The sequence below is a fragment of the Mobula birostris genome, chromosome 29 (genome assembly GCF_030028105.1).
Source record: "Mobula birostris isolate sMobBir1 chromosome 29, sMobBir1.hap1, whole genome shotgun sequence".
NCBI lineage: Eukaryota > Metazoa > Chordata > Chondrichthyes > Myliobatiformes > Myliobatidae > Mobula > Mobula birostris.
In genome coordinates, this window is record NC_092398.1 from 23,214,413 (window position 1) to 23,231,834 (window position 17,422).

General features: G+C 48.6%; 1 protein-coding gene across 1 annotated transcript; it reads left to right on the plus strand.

Annotated features, from left to right (window-relative positions):
* The first annotated feature begins 6,982 nt into the window (after window positions 1-6,982).
* Window positions 6,983-17,112, plus strand: praf2 (PRA1 domain family, member 2). The gene is made up of 3 exons (XM_072246191.1): window positions 6,983-7,195; window positions 14,696-14,913; window positions 15,577-17,112. The coding sequence occupies exons 1-3, from the start codon at window positions 7,008-7,010 to the stop codon at window positions 15,714-15,716; spliced, it is 546 nt and encodes a 181-aa protein (XP_072102292.1). The 5' UTR covers window positions 6,983-7,007; the 3' UTR covers window positions 15,717-17,112.
* The last annotated feature ends 310 nt before the right edge of the window (window positions 17,113-17,422 follow it).

The following is a 17,422-nucleotide window of genomic DNA, read 5'->3' on the forward strand; positions in this document are numbered from 1 at the left end:
GGGGGGGGGGGGGGGGCCATGTTTCAGGATGGGATGGAGGGAGGGGGGGTGGGGGAGAGAACCTCGCAGAACCGTGTCTGGCCTCAGTTACTGACTCCATCCTGTTATCTCAGCTCCTCCATTCTGTTAACCAGCCAATGGTGTTCGTTGGCTCTTCCTGCCCCTTCTGGGGTCACCACTCCCCCACCCCCACCTGACCCTTATCCTGCCCACATCTCCATCCCATCCTGGTGGGAAGGGACAGTGAGAGGGCAGCCCCTACCCTTGGACCTGGGCTCCCTCCGTGAGGGATGGGGGTGGGACTCTCTCCCTCTGTCCCACTGTGGGGCTGTCTGAGGTGGAATATTTAGGGCTTTGGGGTGGGGGTGTAAGTGGGGGGGGGGGAAGGTTTGGTCTGAAGGCCTGTTCCTGGAGTCAGGGTGTGGGACATCCAATACCCACCCTCTCCATTCTCGCCCCTTCCCATCACCTCATCCCCATCCCACTACCTCCTCTCCCTCTCATCACCTACCCCCCACTTTTCCCCCTCATTGTGCCCCTTCTCATTATCTCCTCCCCCTCCCCTTGCCCCCTCAATACCTCCCCTCCCTCCTGGTTAACCCCCTTATCCCACTACCTCCCCCTCACTTTGCCCCTTTCCTCATTACTTTCACCCCATTACCTTGCCGTTTTGCCATTACCTATCTCCCCTCCTTCTCCCTCCCTGTGACCTCCTCCTGCTCTCCTTTCACAATCCCCTCCTACCGTTCCCTATTACATCAACACTGTTACCCTCCCTCCCTTTGCCCCATTACCTCATCTCCCTCTCCATTAACCCTCTCCACTACTTTGTTCCTCCCCCATTACCTCCCACCACCCTGGGGTTACCTTGCCCCTCTCAATTATTCCCACCCCCCCCACTCATTTTTCCCACACCCTCCCTCTCATCTCTCCAGTCCATTTTCCCTGGACCTCCAGGCCACATCCATGGTGGAGTCCCCGATCCGCCCGGAATGAATGCGTTTCTCCAGTCGTCCCCTGGGAAAGTCGCAGCACCGTTGGCCTTCCTGGCTGCCTGGTGTGTGATATCAGTGTACAGTGTAGGGGGGGTGGGTGGGGGGGACTGTAATGCTCTCCCGACCGCGGCTTCTTGTGTAACAGCACATGTAGCCCTCATGGGTCACTCTCAGACATGTATAAAGCAATGGGATTAAACTGTGAGTTTGTCAAGCATCTGAGAGTTTCCTTGTCACTGAGAAGCTGTCCGTAGACACTGAGATACCTGCACGGACCTTAGTAAACTACAGCACACAAAACAGCCCTTTGGCCCGCCTAGTCTGTGCTGAAGAATTTGAACTGCCCACCCCAGTCGACCTGCTCCAAGACTGTAGCCCTCCATAGCCCTACCATCCCTGTACCTGTCCAAACTTCTCTTAAAAGTTGAAATCGAGCTCGCATGCACCACTTGTGCTGGCAGCTCATCCCACACTCTCACGACACTGGGTGAAGAAGTTTCCCCTCAAACTTTTCACTTTTCACCTTTCACCCTTAACCCATGACCTCCAGTTGTCAGCCCACACTACCTCAGTGGAATAATCTTACCTGCATTTAGCCTATCTATTCCCCTCATAATTTTGTATACCTCTATCAAATATCCCCCGATCTTCTACATTCCAAGGAATAAAGCCCTAACCTATTCAATCCGTCCTCCAGGCCCGGCAATATCCTTGTAAATTTTCTCTGTACTCTTTCAACCTTATTCACATCTTTCCTGTAGGTAGGTGGCCAAAACTGCAGACGATACTCCAAACTAGACCCCAGCAATGTCTCATACTTCAACATAATGCCACATCTCCTGTCATCAATACTTTGATTTATGGAGGCCACTGTGCCAACAGCTTTCTTTACAACCCTTTGAACCTGTGACGCTACTTTCAATGAATTATGGATCTGTAAAACAACCTTTCAGCCCATTATAGTCCATGCTGACCATGGTTCCCATCTAAGCTAGTCCCTGTTGCCTGCGTTTGGCCCAGGACCCACGGATTACTGACTTGGCCAGATCTAGGAGGAAAGCTTTCTAAGGGTCTAGCAGAGGTTCATGAGAATGATCTTGGAAATCAAAAGGGTCAACGTATGAGGAGGGTTTGGTGGCTCTGGGCCTGTACTTGCTGGAATTTAAAAGAATGGGGTCTCATTGAAGCCTACTGAATATTGAAAGGCCCAGAACAGACTGGACATGGAGAGGATGTTTCCTATAGTGGGGGAGTCCAGGACCAGAGGGCACAGCCTCAGAATAGACCTGCGTCCCTTTAGAACAGAGGGGAGGAGGGATTTCTCCAGCCAGTGGGTGGTGAATGTGGAACAGATTGTTCTAGAGGCTAAGTCATTGGGTAGAGTTAAAGCGGAGGTTGATAGTCAGGGCCTCAAAGATTACGGGTTGAATGGGAAAATAATTCAGCCATAAAGGAATGGTGGAGGTAACTTGGGAACTGCACAGTTTTCCCGGTGTGAGAGGGAGACGGCAACTGTGCATGGTGCTTCCGGTGACAGAGGGAGATCTGATCTGTGCACAGTATTTCCAGTGGCAGAGAGAGACGGGAACTGTGCATGGTGTTTCCGGTGACAGAGGGAGATGTGAACTGTGCATGGCGTTCTGGTGGGAGGAGATGGAAACAGCACAGTTTGTCCCTGTGTGAGACAGAGATGGGAACTGCACACAGTGTTCCTGGTGTCAGAGGAAGCTGTGCCTTTGCATGGTATTCCTGGTGGGAGATGGAGATGGGAATTGCATAGCATTGCTGGTGGGAGGGGGAACTCAGGAAAAATACACAAGAGTTCCCGGTAAGGGAGGGAACTCGCAACAGGACACGGTATTTGCAGTGAGAGGCGGTGACGGGATCTGTGCATGGTGTTCCAGGTGGGAAAGGGAGACAAAGACTGTACACAGTGCTCCTGGTGGGAGAAGGAGACCAGAACTTTGTACAGCATTCCTTTTGTGGGAGAGAGAAAAAGGAACTGAGCACGGTTTTCCTGGTGGGAGAGGGAAACTGGGAACTGGTATGCTGTGTTCCTGCAGAGAGTGGGAACTCAGGAACTGCTTATGGTGTTCCCAGTGGGAGTGGGAACATGGGAACTGCATATGGCGTTGTAATTTGATGGGAACAGTGCATAGCGTTCCCAGTGTTGGAACCCATATCCCTCTACACCTCTTCTATTCATGTACCTGTCCAAGTACCTTTCAGAGAGACCTGGCCTGCTTAGGGACAGTCCGGTTTTGTCTGGGGCAGATTTTTCAAGGCTTGATGAGGGTAATGTTCAGAGTAAATTTTATTATCAAATCACCTATATGTCACCATATACAACTCTGAGATTCATTTTCTTGGCGGGCATACTCAACAAATCCATTATAGAATAATAACCATAATAGAATTAATGAAAGACTGCACAAACTTGGATGTTCAACCCTTTGTACAAAAGACGACAAACTCTGCAAATACACAAAGAAAGAAAAGTAATAAATATCAAGAACATGAGATGAAGAGTCCTTGAAAGTGAGTCCATAGGTTATGAGAACATTTCAATGATGGGGTGAGTGAAGTTATCTTCTTTAGTTCAAGAGCCTGATGGTTGAGGGGTAATAACTGTTCCTGAACCTGGTGGTGTGAGTCCTGAGGCTCCTGTACCTCCTTCCTGATTGCAGCAGCGAGCAGGGAGCATGACCAGTGGGTGTTATCTACCTGGACTTTAGTAAGACGTGACGAAGAGACTCGCGGGAGATTGTTTCAGAAGATAATGATGCATGTGATCCAGGGTAAATTGCAAGCTTGGATTTAGAACTGGCTGTCCCATAGCAGAATTGGGCATGGATCGAGATACGCTGTAAAAACTTGTCTTACATCCAGGTCTGCCCAATGGCAGTTTGGGAGAGCATGGTGGCAGAACACTATTACAGCGTCAGGGCATCTGCTGGGTCCTAAACTGAGCTGATGCACACTGGTTGGCTTTACAACGACATTCCCGTCTTAGTTACTTACTGCCTGTTACACCCCTGGCACTTAGGGCAACAATGAAGGTCCTTCATCTCGGTCTGTCCTGGGTGATCTTCTCTGTTGTGCCCCAGGTGTGGTTCAGGGTCCTCATTTCTGCCTCTATGGTACGGCACCAAGATGGCTTTGGCCTTCCTTCAGGGTTCTGATGGAGTGCTGTCTTGATAGAGTTGGCCTCCCTTCTCAACCCGTGCCCAATCTATCTCCAATGTTTCCTCAAGATTGTGGGCATGTCCTCTTGGTGACCCTGAAGGAGTCATACACCACATGCGGCAGAATATTCCATTTCTTTAGTAAGTGGGTTTGTTTCCTGTATTTAAGGTAGATACATTCTCTTTATTTTGTAATGTGATTGTAATTATATTGCGGGGAGTGTCACATTCTGATTCGTTTAGTCTGACCTTAACTTTGTGGGTAATTAAAGATAATACGTTGTTAAAGGAGCTCATTGCCCTCGGTATCAGAGAGAGGTCGGGGCTGCCAGCAGTGCACACTAGACAGAAAGGAGTACTTAGTTATTATTACGGACTCACTTTCAAGGACTCTTCATCTCCTATTTCTTATGTTCTTATAGAGGTTTATAAAACCATGACCAGCGTAGATAAAGTGGATGGTCACAGTGTTTTTCCCCAGGGTAGGGGGAGGGCACAGGTTTAAACTGAGAGGGGAGAAATTTAAAAGGGATCCAAGGGGCAATATTGGGGAACAGTTATTGTCCTTTGTTCCATCCGAACTTCCTGGTGGTCAAACATTTTAATTCCAATTTCCTATTCCTGTTCTGACATGTCAGTCCACAGCCTCCCCTTGTGCCATAATGAGGCCGCCCTCAGGGTGGAGGAGCCTCCAACCTGATAGCGTGAATATTGATTTCTCCTTCCACTGATTTTTTTCCCCCTCCCCTCTTTTTCTATTCTGCACCTCTTCCCACCTTCCACTGGGACCCCTCCTCCTTCCCTTTCTCCCACTCTCCTCTCCTATTAGATTCCTTCATCTCCATCCCTTTACCCAAGCTCCCGCCTGGCTTTACCTATCAGCTTCTAGCTATCCTCTTTCCCCTCCCCCCAACCTTTTTATCCTGGCATCTTCCCCCTTCCTTCCCAGTCCTGATGAAGGGTCTCGGCCCGAAACGTCGACTGTTTATTCCCTCCATAGGTGCTGCAGAAACTCAGCAGGTCAGGCAGCATTTTGTGTGTGATGCTTTGGACTTCCAGCAACTTGATATTCTCATGCACCAGGCTCCTGAACCAGCGTGAAAAGTCAAGAGGATATGTTGAAACTTCATGTAACTCCGGTTGGGCCACATCTGGACTATTGCATACAATTCTGGTTGCTTCACTATAGGAAGGATGTTGAGGCTTTAGAGAGGGTGCAGAAGAGGTTCACCAGGATGCTGCCTGGTTTAGAATGCTATAACGGGAGATTGGACAAACTTGGGTTGTTTTATCTGGAACGGCAAAACTGAGGGGACATCTGATAGAGGTTTACAAGATTATGAGAGGCATTGGTAGAGTGGACAGAGAGTATCTGTTTCCCAGGGTTTAAATATCTAATACCAAAGGGTATGAACTGAAGGTGAGAGAGGATACGTTCAATGGGGCTGTGAAGAGTTTGTTTTTTACTCAGAGAGTGGTGGGTGCCTGGTATGGCGGTAGAGGCAAATACATTACAGGCTTTTAATGGACGTTTGGATAGGCACATTAAATAGATGGAGGGGTATTGGCATGGTGGGGGTAGGAGGGTTTAGCATTTGTGGGCCGAATGGTCTGTTCTTGTGCTGTTCTATGTTCTGCGACGCACTTTCAAAGACTCCTTACAACTCATATTCTCAGTCCTTTTATTTTCCCATTACTGCTTGTTTGTAAATGTTTATTGTATTTTTTCTTTAAACTGCAGCAAGAAAATCAAGTTTAGTCAAGTTCACGTTTTTAATGATCATGAATACCCATGAACACAGCAAAATCAAATAGCATTACTGTGGGGCCAAGAGCCAAAACATAGTACCGACAATCATACACAGCACAAAGCACACACACTACTCTGCAAAGTGCCTTGGGCACATACAGTATAATATGAGCTAGGGTGTTTGAGACGTTTGCACAGCACTGTACTGCTGTCACAGAAAAGTAACATTTTATGACATGATGAGAGTGATGATAAACCTGATTCTGATATGGGTCTCTATTGTGAACTGAGAGTGGGAAGGGGACACCATGGCTGGGAAAAGCGGAAGGGAGAGGGGAGGTAGCGGGAAGCGCCAGAGAGCGGTTCTGTAATGATCAATAAATCAATTGTTTGGAATCAAATGACCTTGCCTTGTGTCTCAGGTCTGGATGTGTCTACACCCGTGCCACCATTCTCCCCCACCCCTCCCGCAGCACCCCTCCCTCACCATTCCCAACATCCTTTGCTCCCGTCAGATTTACAAACTCGCTCTCCTCTCCATGTTGACAAATACAATACTGGGCCTTCGTTACCCTAGCTAGACATACAGTATGTGCCTCAGGGCTTTTGCACAGTACTCTATAGCACATATAAGATTCACGTACAGACCACTCAAAAAAAAGTTATATATATGATTTGGGTTATAATGGTCTTTCTCAGTATAAGGGGGCCAGCACAGTATCTGTTTGCTTGTTAGACACTCTCCAAATCCATCCAGCTGTCAGAGATAACGACGACAAGGTCAAGAGGCAGGAAATGGGACCCAGCGGGCAATTCAGTTACGTGCTTGTCAGCACTAGATGGGCTGAATGGAATTCTGCGTTGTAGATGACGTAATACTTCAATTTGCATACGTGGGTGGGTCTACGCAAGACGCATTCGCCAGGGCGGACTTCTGACCCATGGAGGAGCTCAGCTCGGAGACGCAGGCGCAGTAAAGGAGATGAGGCAGGCGGACGGTGGTGCGCCTGCGCAGTCAGCGCGCTGACTCGGTTGCTCACCCCACCCCACCCCCCACCCCGCACCTCCACCGCCGCCATGGCTCGGCACTCCGAGGTACAGCTTCCGCCGTTCCGCACAATGGACGACTTCTTGTGCAGCTCGGCGCGATTCAGCCTGCCCGACATTAAGGATCCATTAAGGTGGAACAACCGGGTGATCAATAACCTGCTCTACTACCAGACCAACTACCTGGCAACTGTCACCGGCATCCTCCTGCTGGTCGGGTCAGTACCGGCGCTCCGCTGTCTCCCGCCCCCTTTCCCTCAGCGATTGGTTGGTAATGCCGTCACTCAGGGCGCGCTACCACTTGTATTGAGTAATCTGTGCGTGGTTTTTATGATAACGTAATCAGGGGGCGGGTCTATAATGCGTTCCCGTCATTTATTTGCTACCTTCGTTGACATTCATGTCTTCTTTAGAGACTATTGGTTCTGAAATGTTTATCGACCGCAGCAGGGGGTAGGGCAACAGCTGTTACTGGACCGCGCCTTTGATCCTTTCTCCCATTGGCAGTTGAGCCGTCACTCAAAATAGGGTGTCCCTTTTAATTGGCTCTACCCCCAACTAGCTCAGTTTAGTACCACCTTTTTCTCCTTCTTCTCTCATTCATTGGCTGAGCCGTACAGTCAATCATGCGTTGACGTCGGTGCCACGTTTGTTTGAGCAATGCAGCTCCCGCCTGGCATTAAAGGGATGTGAGCAGTCAGGGGCTTATTTTTTTTAAATGCCGATAATTATTCCCACTTTGCGTGAATGACAGTTAGAAGCATGAGGAAAATCAGAGAATTAGCTTTATTATCGCTGACACAGGTCGTCAGATTTGTTTTGCGGCAGCGGTACAGTACAAAACGTCAGTAAGTAGAGAAATAGTGAGGTAGCGTCCATAGGGTCAATGACCCGAAATTTGATGGTGGCGGGGAAAAATGTCCTTGAGTCGTTGAGTGTGGGTCTTCAGGCTCCTCGACCTCCTAACTGATGGTGCTAATGCGAGGAGGGCATCCTTGATGATGGATGCCGTCATTTTGGGGCACCAGCTGTAGAAGATGCCCTCATGTTGGGAGGGGCTGTGCCCGTGGGAAGCCGGCTGGCTTTACAAACGTCTGCTACTTTTTTTTCCCGATTCTGTGCGTTGGAGTCTCCGCACCAGACGGTGATGCAACCAGTCAGCATTCTCTCCACAGTTGATCTGTAGATTTGCTAGATTCTTTGGTGACAAACTGAATCTCCTCAAACTCCTAAGAAGACTGTGGCAACCTGCCTCAGTGACTATTATCCAGTAGCAGTTACATCCACGGTGCTGAAGTGTTTTCATGAAACATATCGACTCCTACCTGAGAAGTGATCCACTGCAGATGCCATCTCATTGGTTCTTCACTGAACCCTGGAACATCTGGACAGCAAAGATGCAAACATCAGGGTGCTCTTTATCGACTACAGCTTAACATTCAATACCATCATCCCCGTAAAACTGATCAATAAGCTTCAAGAGCAAATGGATCCTCACTTGTAGACCCCAGTCAGTTTGGATTGGCAACAACATCTCCTCCACAATCTTTATCAGCACAGATGCACCACAAGCCTGTGTGCTTTGTCCCCATTTCTACTCGATTTATATTTATATGACTGTGAGGGCTAAGCACAGCTCCAATGCCATATTCAAGTTTGCTGACGACACCACTGTTGTAGGCCGAATCAAAGGTGGCGATGAATCAGCATAAAGGAGGGAGATTGAAAATCTGGCTGAGCGGTGCCACAGTGAATGTGCCTTACTCAATGTCAGCAGGACCATAGAGCTGTTCATAGACTTCAGGAGGATGAAAGCAGAAACCCATGAGCCAGTCCCCACAGGAGGATCAGAGGTGGAGAGGGTCAGCAACTTTAAATTCCTCACTGTTACTATTTTGGAGAACCTGTCCTGGGCCCAGCATGTAATTGCACGACATCACCTCTACTTCTTGAGCAGTTTGCAAAGATTTGGCATGACATCTGAAACTTGTGACAAGCTTCTTATAGATGTATAGTGGAGAGTATATTGTCTGGCTGCATCACAGCCTGGTAGGGAAACACCAATGCCCTTGAACAGAAAATCCGACAAAAAGTAGTGGATCCAGCCCAGTCCAACATGGGAAGAGCCCTCGCCACCTTTGAACGCGTCTCATCAGAGTGTTGTCACAGGAAACCAGTGCTCACCATCAGGGACTCTCACCTCGCAGGACAAGCTCTCTTCTCGCTGCTGCCAGCAGGAAGAAGGTAGAGGAGCCTTAGGACTCTCACCAGCAGATGTGGGAACAGTTATTACCCCTCAACCATCAAGCTCACAACTTGAATAACCACACAACTTCACTTGCCCCATCACTGAACTGTTCCCACAATCTATGGACTCACTTTCAATGACTCTTCATCACATGTTCTCAATATTTATTGCTTATTTAATTATGATTACTTATTTCTTTTGTGTTTGCTCAGTTTGGTGTCTTTTGCACCCTGGTTGAATGCCCAAGTTGGTGCGATTTTTCATTCACTCTATGATGGATTTATTGAGTATGCCAGCAAGAAATGAATTTCGGGGAGGCATATTGTGACATATACGTACTTTAATAATAAACTTACTTTGGACTGGTGTGCCTTTGTCGTGACTGTATCAATACATTGGGCTGAGGATAGATTCTCCAAGGTGTTGAAGGCCCAGGAACCTTAACCTGCTGTCCCTTTACACATCTGACTCCTCGATGAGGACTGGTGTGTGTTCTGATTAATATTTAATAAATGTCAGGAAGAACACTTGAATTATCATGGAAACAGAAGCTAGGGATCTAGCATTGAATCTACGGGCCAAATGGCCTGTTTCTACACTGTACAATTTGCTGACTTCTCCCAATTTAAAGATGCAGTTACAATGACCCAATGTGTCACAGCCTTTCTGTGTTTTGGGAATTTAATTCTTCCTCAGATTCCTTATCAACTATATCTCCACCTTAACTTAAATAAATGCCCCCTAGTTTTAGACCTCTTGCCATGTGGAAGAGTCTCTCCAACTCTGTCACTGCCCCTCATCATTCTGTCTAGGTTCCTCCCTCCCCCCACCTCAGTCTCCCCCGCTCCAGGGAGAGCAGACCGAGCCTCTCCGGTCTCTCCTGCTAACTGAAACACTGCATCCCGGGCAACGTCCTGGGGAATCTCCTCTGCACCCTCTCCATTGTAGTCAGCTCGTTCCTATAGTGTGGAGGCCAGAACTGTACACAGTACTCCAGCTGGTTTATAAAGTTGTACTATAATGGCTCTGCTCCTGTATTCTGAGTTCCAGCAGGTATCCCAGCACCTTCTTCACCACTTTACTGAAGACAGACCTTTCTGAGTCGTGCCAGTAAAAAAACGCTGAGAGTTGACAGAGTCATGCCAAATTCCTTTAACCTCCTGGGCAAGCCGAGGCTTTGGAGAGCTTTCTTGGCCATTTTGTCCACGTGATTGGACCAGGACAGGCTGATGTTCATTCCCAAGAACTTGAAGTGCATCTACACCACCAAATACAGCCCTGAGATTCATTTTCTTGTGGGCATACTCAACAAATCTACAAAATAATAACCATAACAGAATCAATGAAAGACCGCCCAACTTGGACATTCAACCAGAGAATTGAATTGACTTTATTATTTTTACTCTTCATATACATGATGAGTAAAAATCTTTATGTTATGTTTCCGTCTAATGGTGCAATTTATAGTAATTTATAATAAATAGTATGTACAACAGGACAGCCAATATAACAGAAATGCAATTGTATCAGCATGAATTAATCAGTCTGATGGCCTGGTGGAAGAAGCAGCAGTCCCGGAGCCTGTTGGTCCTGGTTTGTATGCTGCGGTACAGTTTCCCGGATGGTAGCAGCTGGAACAGTTTGTGGTTGGGGTGGCTCGGGTCTCTCAGTGATCTTCTTATATGCCTGAATAGTCATTTTATTGTCCTGAATAGTGGGAAGTTCACATCTACAGATGCACTGGGCTGTCCACACCACTCTCTGCAGAGTCCTGCGATTGAGGGAAGTACAGTTCCCATACCAGGCAGTGATGCAGCCAGTTAAGATGCTCTCAATTGTGCCCCTGTAGAAAATTCTTAGAATTTGAGGGGGCCATACCAAACTTCTTTAACCATCTGAGGGGAAAGAGGCGCTGTGGTGCCTTTTTCACCACACAGCTGGTATGTACATACCACGTGAGATCCTCAGTGATGTTTATACTGAGGAATTTAAATTTGTGTACCCTCTCAACCCCAGATCCTTTGATGTCAATAGGGGTTAGCCCGTCTCCATTCCTCCTACAGTCCACAACCAGCTCCTTTGTTTTTGCGACAGTGAAGGAGAGGTTGTTTTCTTGACACCATTGTGTCAGGGTGATAACTTCCTCTCTGTAGGCTGCCTCATTATTGCTTGAGATTAGGCCAGTCATTGTAGTGTTGTCAGCAAATTTAATAGGCGGATTGGAGCAGTGAGTAGCGACACAGCCATGGGTATACAGAAAATAAAGGAGGTGGTTTAGTACACAGAGGACAATCCGAGCAAATTCAAAAAGAAAGAAATAATAGTAAGAAATTATTTTATTAACAACGTCATGCTGTGGGTATTTTTTCCCTGCAGATTTTCTCAAAATGCAATAAGTATTTCATTTTTGCTGCTTAAGATAAAAAATTAAGTTGGTTAAATTAGGCCCATTGAATTAGCCAATAGAATTTGTCTTGTTGACAATTTTTTGAGCGAGAGCACGAGAAAAAGAACAAGGAGTAATTTTCAAGAGCGAGAGCGCGGGATTGAAGGGGGGAAGAGAAGGAAAGTGGAAACGGAGGACAACCATCGCAGAAGGACATGGCGAAACATTCACAGAACCCATTTGGAAGGACAGATACTGATGTTGGAAAATCTTCATGTAGACCATGGTCTCACGGAGAATGCGCAGATAACTTTTAATTAGCTATAGTTGTTGGCACACAACCTTGGAAAAAGTTGGGCCTCTTTTCCTTGGACATTGCGCGAATATGTTTCCTGGGGTGGGTTCTTCAGCGCAAAACCATTTTGGTACTGTGAGTAAACGAAGTGAAGCAAATTGGATTGATTACGCAACAATGAGTTCCAATTCCTCAGAAGGCAGTGGAGGCCAATTCTCTGGATTCTTTCAAGAAAGAGTTAGATTGAGCTCTTAAAGATAGTGAAGTGAAGGGATATGGGGAGAAGGCAGGAAAAGGGTACCGAGTGTGGATGATCAGCCATGATTACAGTGAATGGTGGTGCTGGCTCGAAGGGCTGAATGGCCTACTCCTGCACCTATTGTCTATTGTCTATTAAGTGCATCTGTTAGACTAATATACGTATGCATGATGGGCCCTTTTCCTTTGGTTGTATTATATTGTATTATGGTGTTTGTTATAGTTCAAAATATTTTGTCAGTACAATTTTAATCTAAGTCTATTCTGTTGTGAATTCAATTATTGCCTCCTGGCGAATGGTAAATTTGCTTGAATGGTCACTGTTCATTCAGGTAACAGACCTGTGTTCCCTTAAAGGAACATTCAGACTTTTTGGTGTTGTGCTTACCTGAATCATATTTACTTTGACATGTTTATTTATTGGGAATGGGCTTTCATCATTATTGTTGAGTTATGTTACTGTTGATTTATGCATTGCTGAGTTATGTTACTGTTAGCTTGTATTCACAGCAATAGATATTCCTTTATGGTGAGAGGGTTACATACATGAATAAGCAATAAATATCAAGAAAATGAGATGAACAGACCTTGAAAGTGAGTCCATTGGTCGTGGAAACATTTCAACGAGGGGCAAGTGAAGTTGAATGAACTTACCCCTTTGGTTCAAGAGCCTGATGGTTGAGGGGTAATGACTGTTCCTAACCCTGTTGGTTTGAGTCCTGGGGCTTCTCTGTGGCAGTATGAGAGTATTATCCTAGGTGGTGGGGTTCCCTGATGATGGATTCTGCTTTCCTGCGACAGCGTTTCATGTAGATGTGCTCAACGGTGGGGAGGGCTTTACCCATGATGGACTGAATCCACTACTTTCTGTAGGATTTTCCGTTCAAGGGCATTGGTGTTTCCACACCAACTTTTGACCTCGGCAACGTTGATGTAAACAGGAGCATGTGCACCGGCGCCCTTCCTGAAGTCAATGACCAAATCTTTGGTTTTACTGACACTGAGGAAAGGCTTGTTGCCGTGACACCAGGTTACTAAGCTCTCCTTCTCCTTCCTGTGCCCTGAATCATCACTGTCAGAGATACAGCCCACAACAGTGGTATCATCTGCTAACTTGCAGATGGAGTTAGTATGACTTTTGTCATGACACATCACGAGAATCAGATCAGTTATATTATTCTCACTGACGTTGAAATTTGTTCTTTTATGGCAGCGGTACAATGCAAGAGATAAAAGTTATTATAAATTACAGTAAGCATATATAAAAGAGTGCAAAATAGAGTGACAGTGTTCATACATTCATGGACCATTCAGGAATCTGATGGTGGAAGCGTAGAAGTTGTTCCTGAAACGTCGAGTGTTGGTCTTCCTCCTTGATGGCAGCGACAAGACGATGGCATGTCCTGGATAGTGAGGGTCGCTAGTGATGGACGCCGCCTTCCTGAGGTGTTGCTCATCGAAGATGTTCTGGATGGTGGGGGATGGTTTTGCCCGCGGTGGAGCTGGCTGAGTTTGCAACCCCCTGCGGCTATTTGCGATCCTGTGCGGGGGCCCCTCCATGCCAGACAGTCACACAGGCAGTTCGAATGTTCTCCACAATACATCCGTGGAAACATACGTGAGTCTTTGGAGTCATACCAAACTTCCTCAAACTCCGAATGAAATATACCCGCTGGCGTGCCTTCTTCATAATTGCATCAATATGTTTGGCCCAGGATGGATCTTCTGAGGTTTTGACGCCAATTGACTACTACCATCGTGGAGGCGGTACAGGACCCTGAAGACCCACACTCAATGATTCAGGAACACCTTCTTCCCCTCCACCATCAGATTTCTGAATAGTCCATGAACGCTTTACACCTTATTATTTTTGCAGTTTTGCCTGGAACTTATGGTAATTTTATCTACTTGCCCTGCACTTCCACCCCCAAACAACAAAGTCCGCGTCCTCATTACCCTGTGATAGCAAATCTGAACTCCACCGTGGACCATTCCAAGCCTGGCTGTGATAAGAGGAGGCCTGGTCATGGGGGCAAGCAACTACATCCCATAAAAACCCAGAGCTACAGCAATGCCAACAGTAGCTCCAAAGACCTCATCCCGGGGAGAGGAAGGATCCTTGCCTGGAATATGCATAAAGTTGCGTAGTGAATGCTGCAAGTCCGCACAAGCCACAGTAGAACATTTTTCATGTCTTGCAAAATGTTTTTGAGCTGCGTCCAATTTCAGCTGCATGGCAACAAAGGCTATGTGCGCGGGAGCATTTCAGTCACTGCGTGGCCGCGCACCCTTGCAGCTTAGAGGGAACTGTGACTTTCAGGGTTCTGTCCCCTCTCCCTGATGGTGGTAATGAGAAGTGGGCATATTCTGGGTGGTGAGGGTCCTTAATGATGGATGCCACCTTCTTGAGGATGCCCTCGATGGTGGCGAGGGTTATGCCCGCGATGGAGCTGGCTGAGTCTACAATCCTCGGCAGCTCCCTATCTCCGTCCTGATTCTGAGAGTGACCCGTCTGCTGCCCCCTGCCGCAGGTACATCGAGCCGCTGAAGACTCTGCTGGGTGGGGCAGTCGTCTGCCTCTTCTTCCTGGGCTTCGTGTGGTCAGCCGAGAACAAGGCGGTGGTGCGGCGCCTGCGTAGAAACCACCCGGGCCTCTGCGTACTGGCCGTGCTGGCCGCCAGCTACTGCCTGCTGTCCGTCCTCGGAGGAGTGGCTGTCTTCCTATTTGGCATCACTTTCACCATGCTCTGTAAGTGACTGCTCTCGCCGCGTCGGTGGGGGAGGATGGGTGGGTGCGTGGGCTGTTGGGCTAGACCTGTGAACGTTCCCTTCTGTCTTTCCCTTGTTCAGTTACTCCCCGCCTCTTTTCCTTGCCCTTCACATGAGGTTGTTGCATTGGGAGAGAGGGAGAGCAGGGGCTTGTGCCTCTTGGAACCAAGTCCTATCCTGAGCATTGGCTGTGTTTGTGTGTCTGTGCCTCTGTGCGTGTGTCTCTGTGTCTGTGCCTGTGTGTGTATGTGTGTGTGTGTGTGTGTGTGTGTGTGTGTGTGTGTGTCTTTGTCTGTGCCTGTGTGTGTATGTGTGTGTGTGTGTGTGTGTGTGTGTGTGTGTGTCTTTGTCTGTGCCTGTGTGTGTGTGTATGTATGTGTGCGTCTTTGTGTGTGTGTGTGTGTGTGTATGTGTGCGTCTTTGTGCCTCTGTGTATGTGCGTGTGTGTGTGTGTGTGTGTGTGTGTGAATCAGCCCCCTAATCCCCATCCCCATCCCGTGAGAGGGGAGGAATTCAGGGGAACGTGAGTGGAGTGAAATGGGATGGGTGTCAGTGGGCTGGCACGGAACAGGATGGGACGGAGGGCCTGTTCCCCTGTTTGGATGTCTCTGTGACCGCCCTCTCTGTCTCCCACCCCGTCCAGTGATCCTCATCCACGCCTCTCTCCGCCTGCGGAACCTGAAGAACAAGATCGAGAACAAGATTGAGAGCATCGGCCTGAAGCGCACCCCGATGGGCATCCTCCTCGAGGCCCTGGGTCAGGAGCAGGAGGCAGGGTCATAGACACCGTCCGAGCGGACCATCCCCCCCTACACCTACACCCCCGCCACCGCTCATCCACTCCAGCACACTGCTCGAAGAAAGGGACCATCCCGGGACAGAAACGACGTCTGTGTTTGTGTATCTGTCTTCACCCTCCCCCTCTCGTCTCCACTCCCTACCCACCTCTCTCCACTTCTAACGCCCTGTCTACCCACCTCTCTCCTCTTCCAACACCCCTCCCTACCCAACTCTCTCCACTTCCAATGCCCTCTCTACCCACCCCTCTCCTCTTCCAACACCCCTCCCTACCCACCTCTCTCCACTGCCAACACCCCTCCCTACCCACCTCTCTCCACTGCCAACACCCTCCCTACCCACCTCTCTCCACTGCCAACACCCCTCCCTATCCACCTCTCTCCACCGCCAACACCCTCCCTACCCACCTCTCTCCACTGCCAACACCCCTCCCTACCCACCTCTCTCCACTGCCAACACCCTCCCTACCCACCTCTCTCCACTGCCAACTCCCTTTTCTACCCCTTCTCTTCCCCTTGCCCATCTCTTCTTTCTACCCCATCTCTGCCCTCTCTCCCCCACTCCCCTATCCCCATCACTCCCTTCCTCCTTCTCTCCACCCTCTTGTCTACTCTCCCACGACCTCTCTCCCCATCTCCTACCTGCCACCCTTTCCCTCTGACATTTTTTGCCCCTTTCATTCTTACATCCCCTCTCCCTCACCCTGCCCACCTATTCCCTCCACCACCCTCTCTCCTTCCCCCTCTCTCTTTCCTCACCCTTTCCCTCCTCCTCACTGCCCTATCCCTCTCCTTCCCCCACACTCTGTGTCCCCCTGTCTTCCTCTCTTTCTCTCTGTCCCTCCCAGGAGGCGACATTCCCACTTTGTTCCCGTATCCCTATGCCAACCTCCCACCACCCAACTCTGTGGTCCCAACGCTGGCCGGGACAGTCTAGAGGCAGCTGCAGCCGTGGCCCGAAGAAGCCAGCAAACCACGAGAGATCGTCCTTTCCTTCCCCCCCCCCCCCCCCCAAGGAGATCTCTCTCCACAATCTCCACTTTGACAGTTCAGTGGTGACAGAGATTTGGTGACGGAATGGCAAAAGATTTCTGTGTTAGGATGGCTTTGGATTCGGGGAGAGGGGCTTCTGAGAGAGATGTCCCTGTGAGTTCCACGTGGGAAGAGCTGTGGGGTTTGTGATCTGCTGTCAGAGTATCTGGGGCCGGATTTCGTGTTGTGCCTGCTAGGAGGGAGGACCTCCGCGATCAGTAGCCATTGTCAGCCAGTGCATGTCTCAGTACCGTGCGTATGTGTGAGATTCAGTGTATTGCCATAATCTTCAGCATTCCTTGAATGTAAAGACACTAATGTGTACAGTTCAGTAAATTTTTTTTACTCAACTTCATTGTTGTCATAAGTCCGTATACACAGGGTATAAATGCCATGAAAATTAGCTCTTTGCTCCTCGCCTCCCTTCCCTCCTCCCTCTCTCCTCCCCTCCCCTCCCCCCTCCTGTCTCCATCCCTCCCCTCTCCCTCAAACCCTCCCCTTCCCCCTCTTCCCCATTCTTCTCTCTCCCATTCTGTCCCCTTCCCCCTCTCCCTCTGTCTCTCCCCTTAGATATAATTTACAAGGATGTTGACAGGGCTTGATTATCGGGCAGGGGGGAGGTAAAAAAAAAGTTTCTCTTCATCTCTGTTCTGAAAAAGC

What these genes read in the sequence shown, in the direction of transcription:
- praf2 (XM_072246191.1), top strand. Translation starts at nt 7,008, where the DNA reads ATGGCTCGGCACTCCGAGGTACAGCTTCCGCCGTTCCGCACAATGGAC. An exon ending in GGCATCCTCCTGCTGGTCGG is followed by an intron (nt 7,196 to 14,695) that starts GTCAGTACCGGC and finishes CCCCTGCCGCAG; the next exon opens with GTACATCGAGCCGCTGAAGA. An exon ending in CATCACTTTCACCATGCTCT is followed by an intron (nt 14,914 to 15,576) that starts GTAAGTGACTGC and finishes CACCCCGTCCAG; the next exon opens with TGATCCTCATCCACGCCTCT.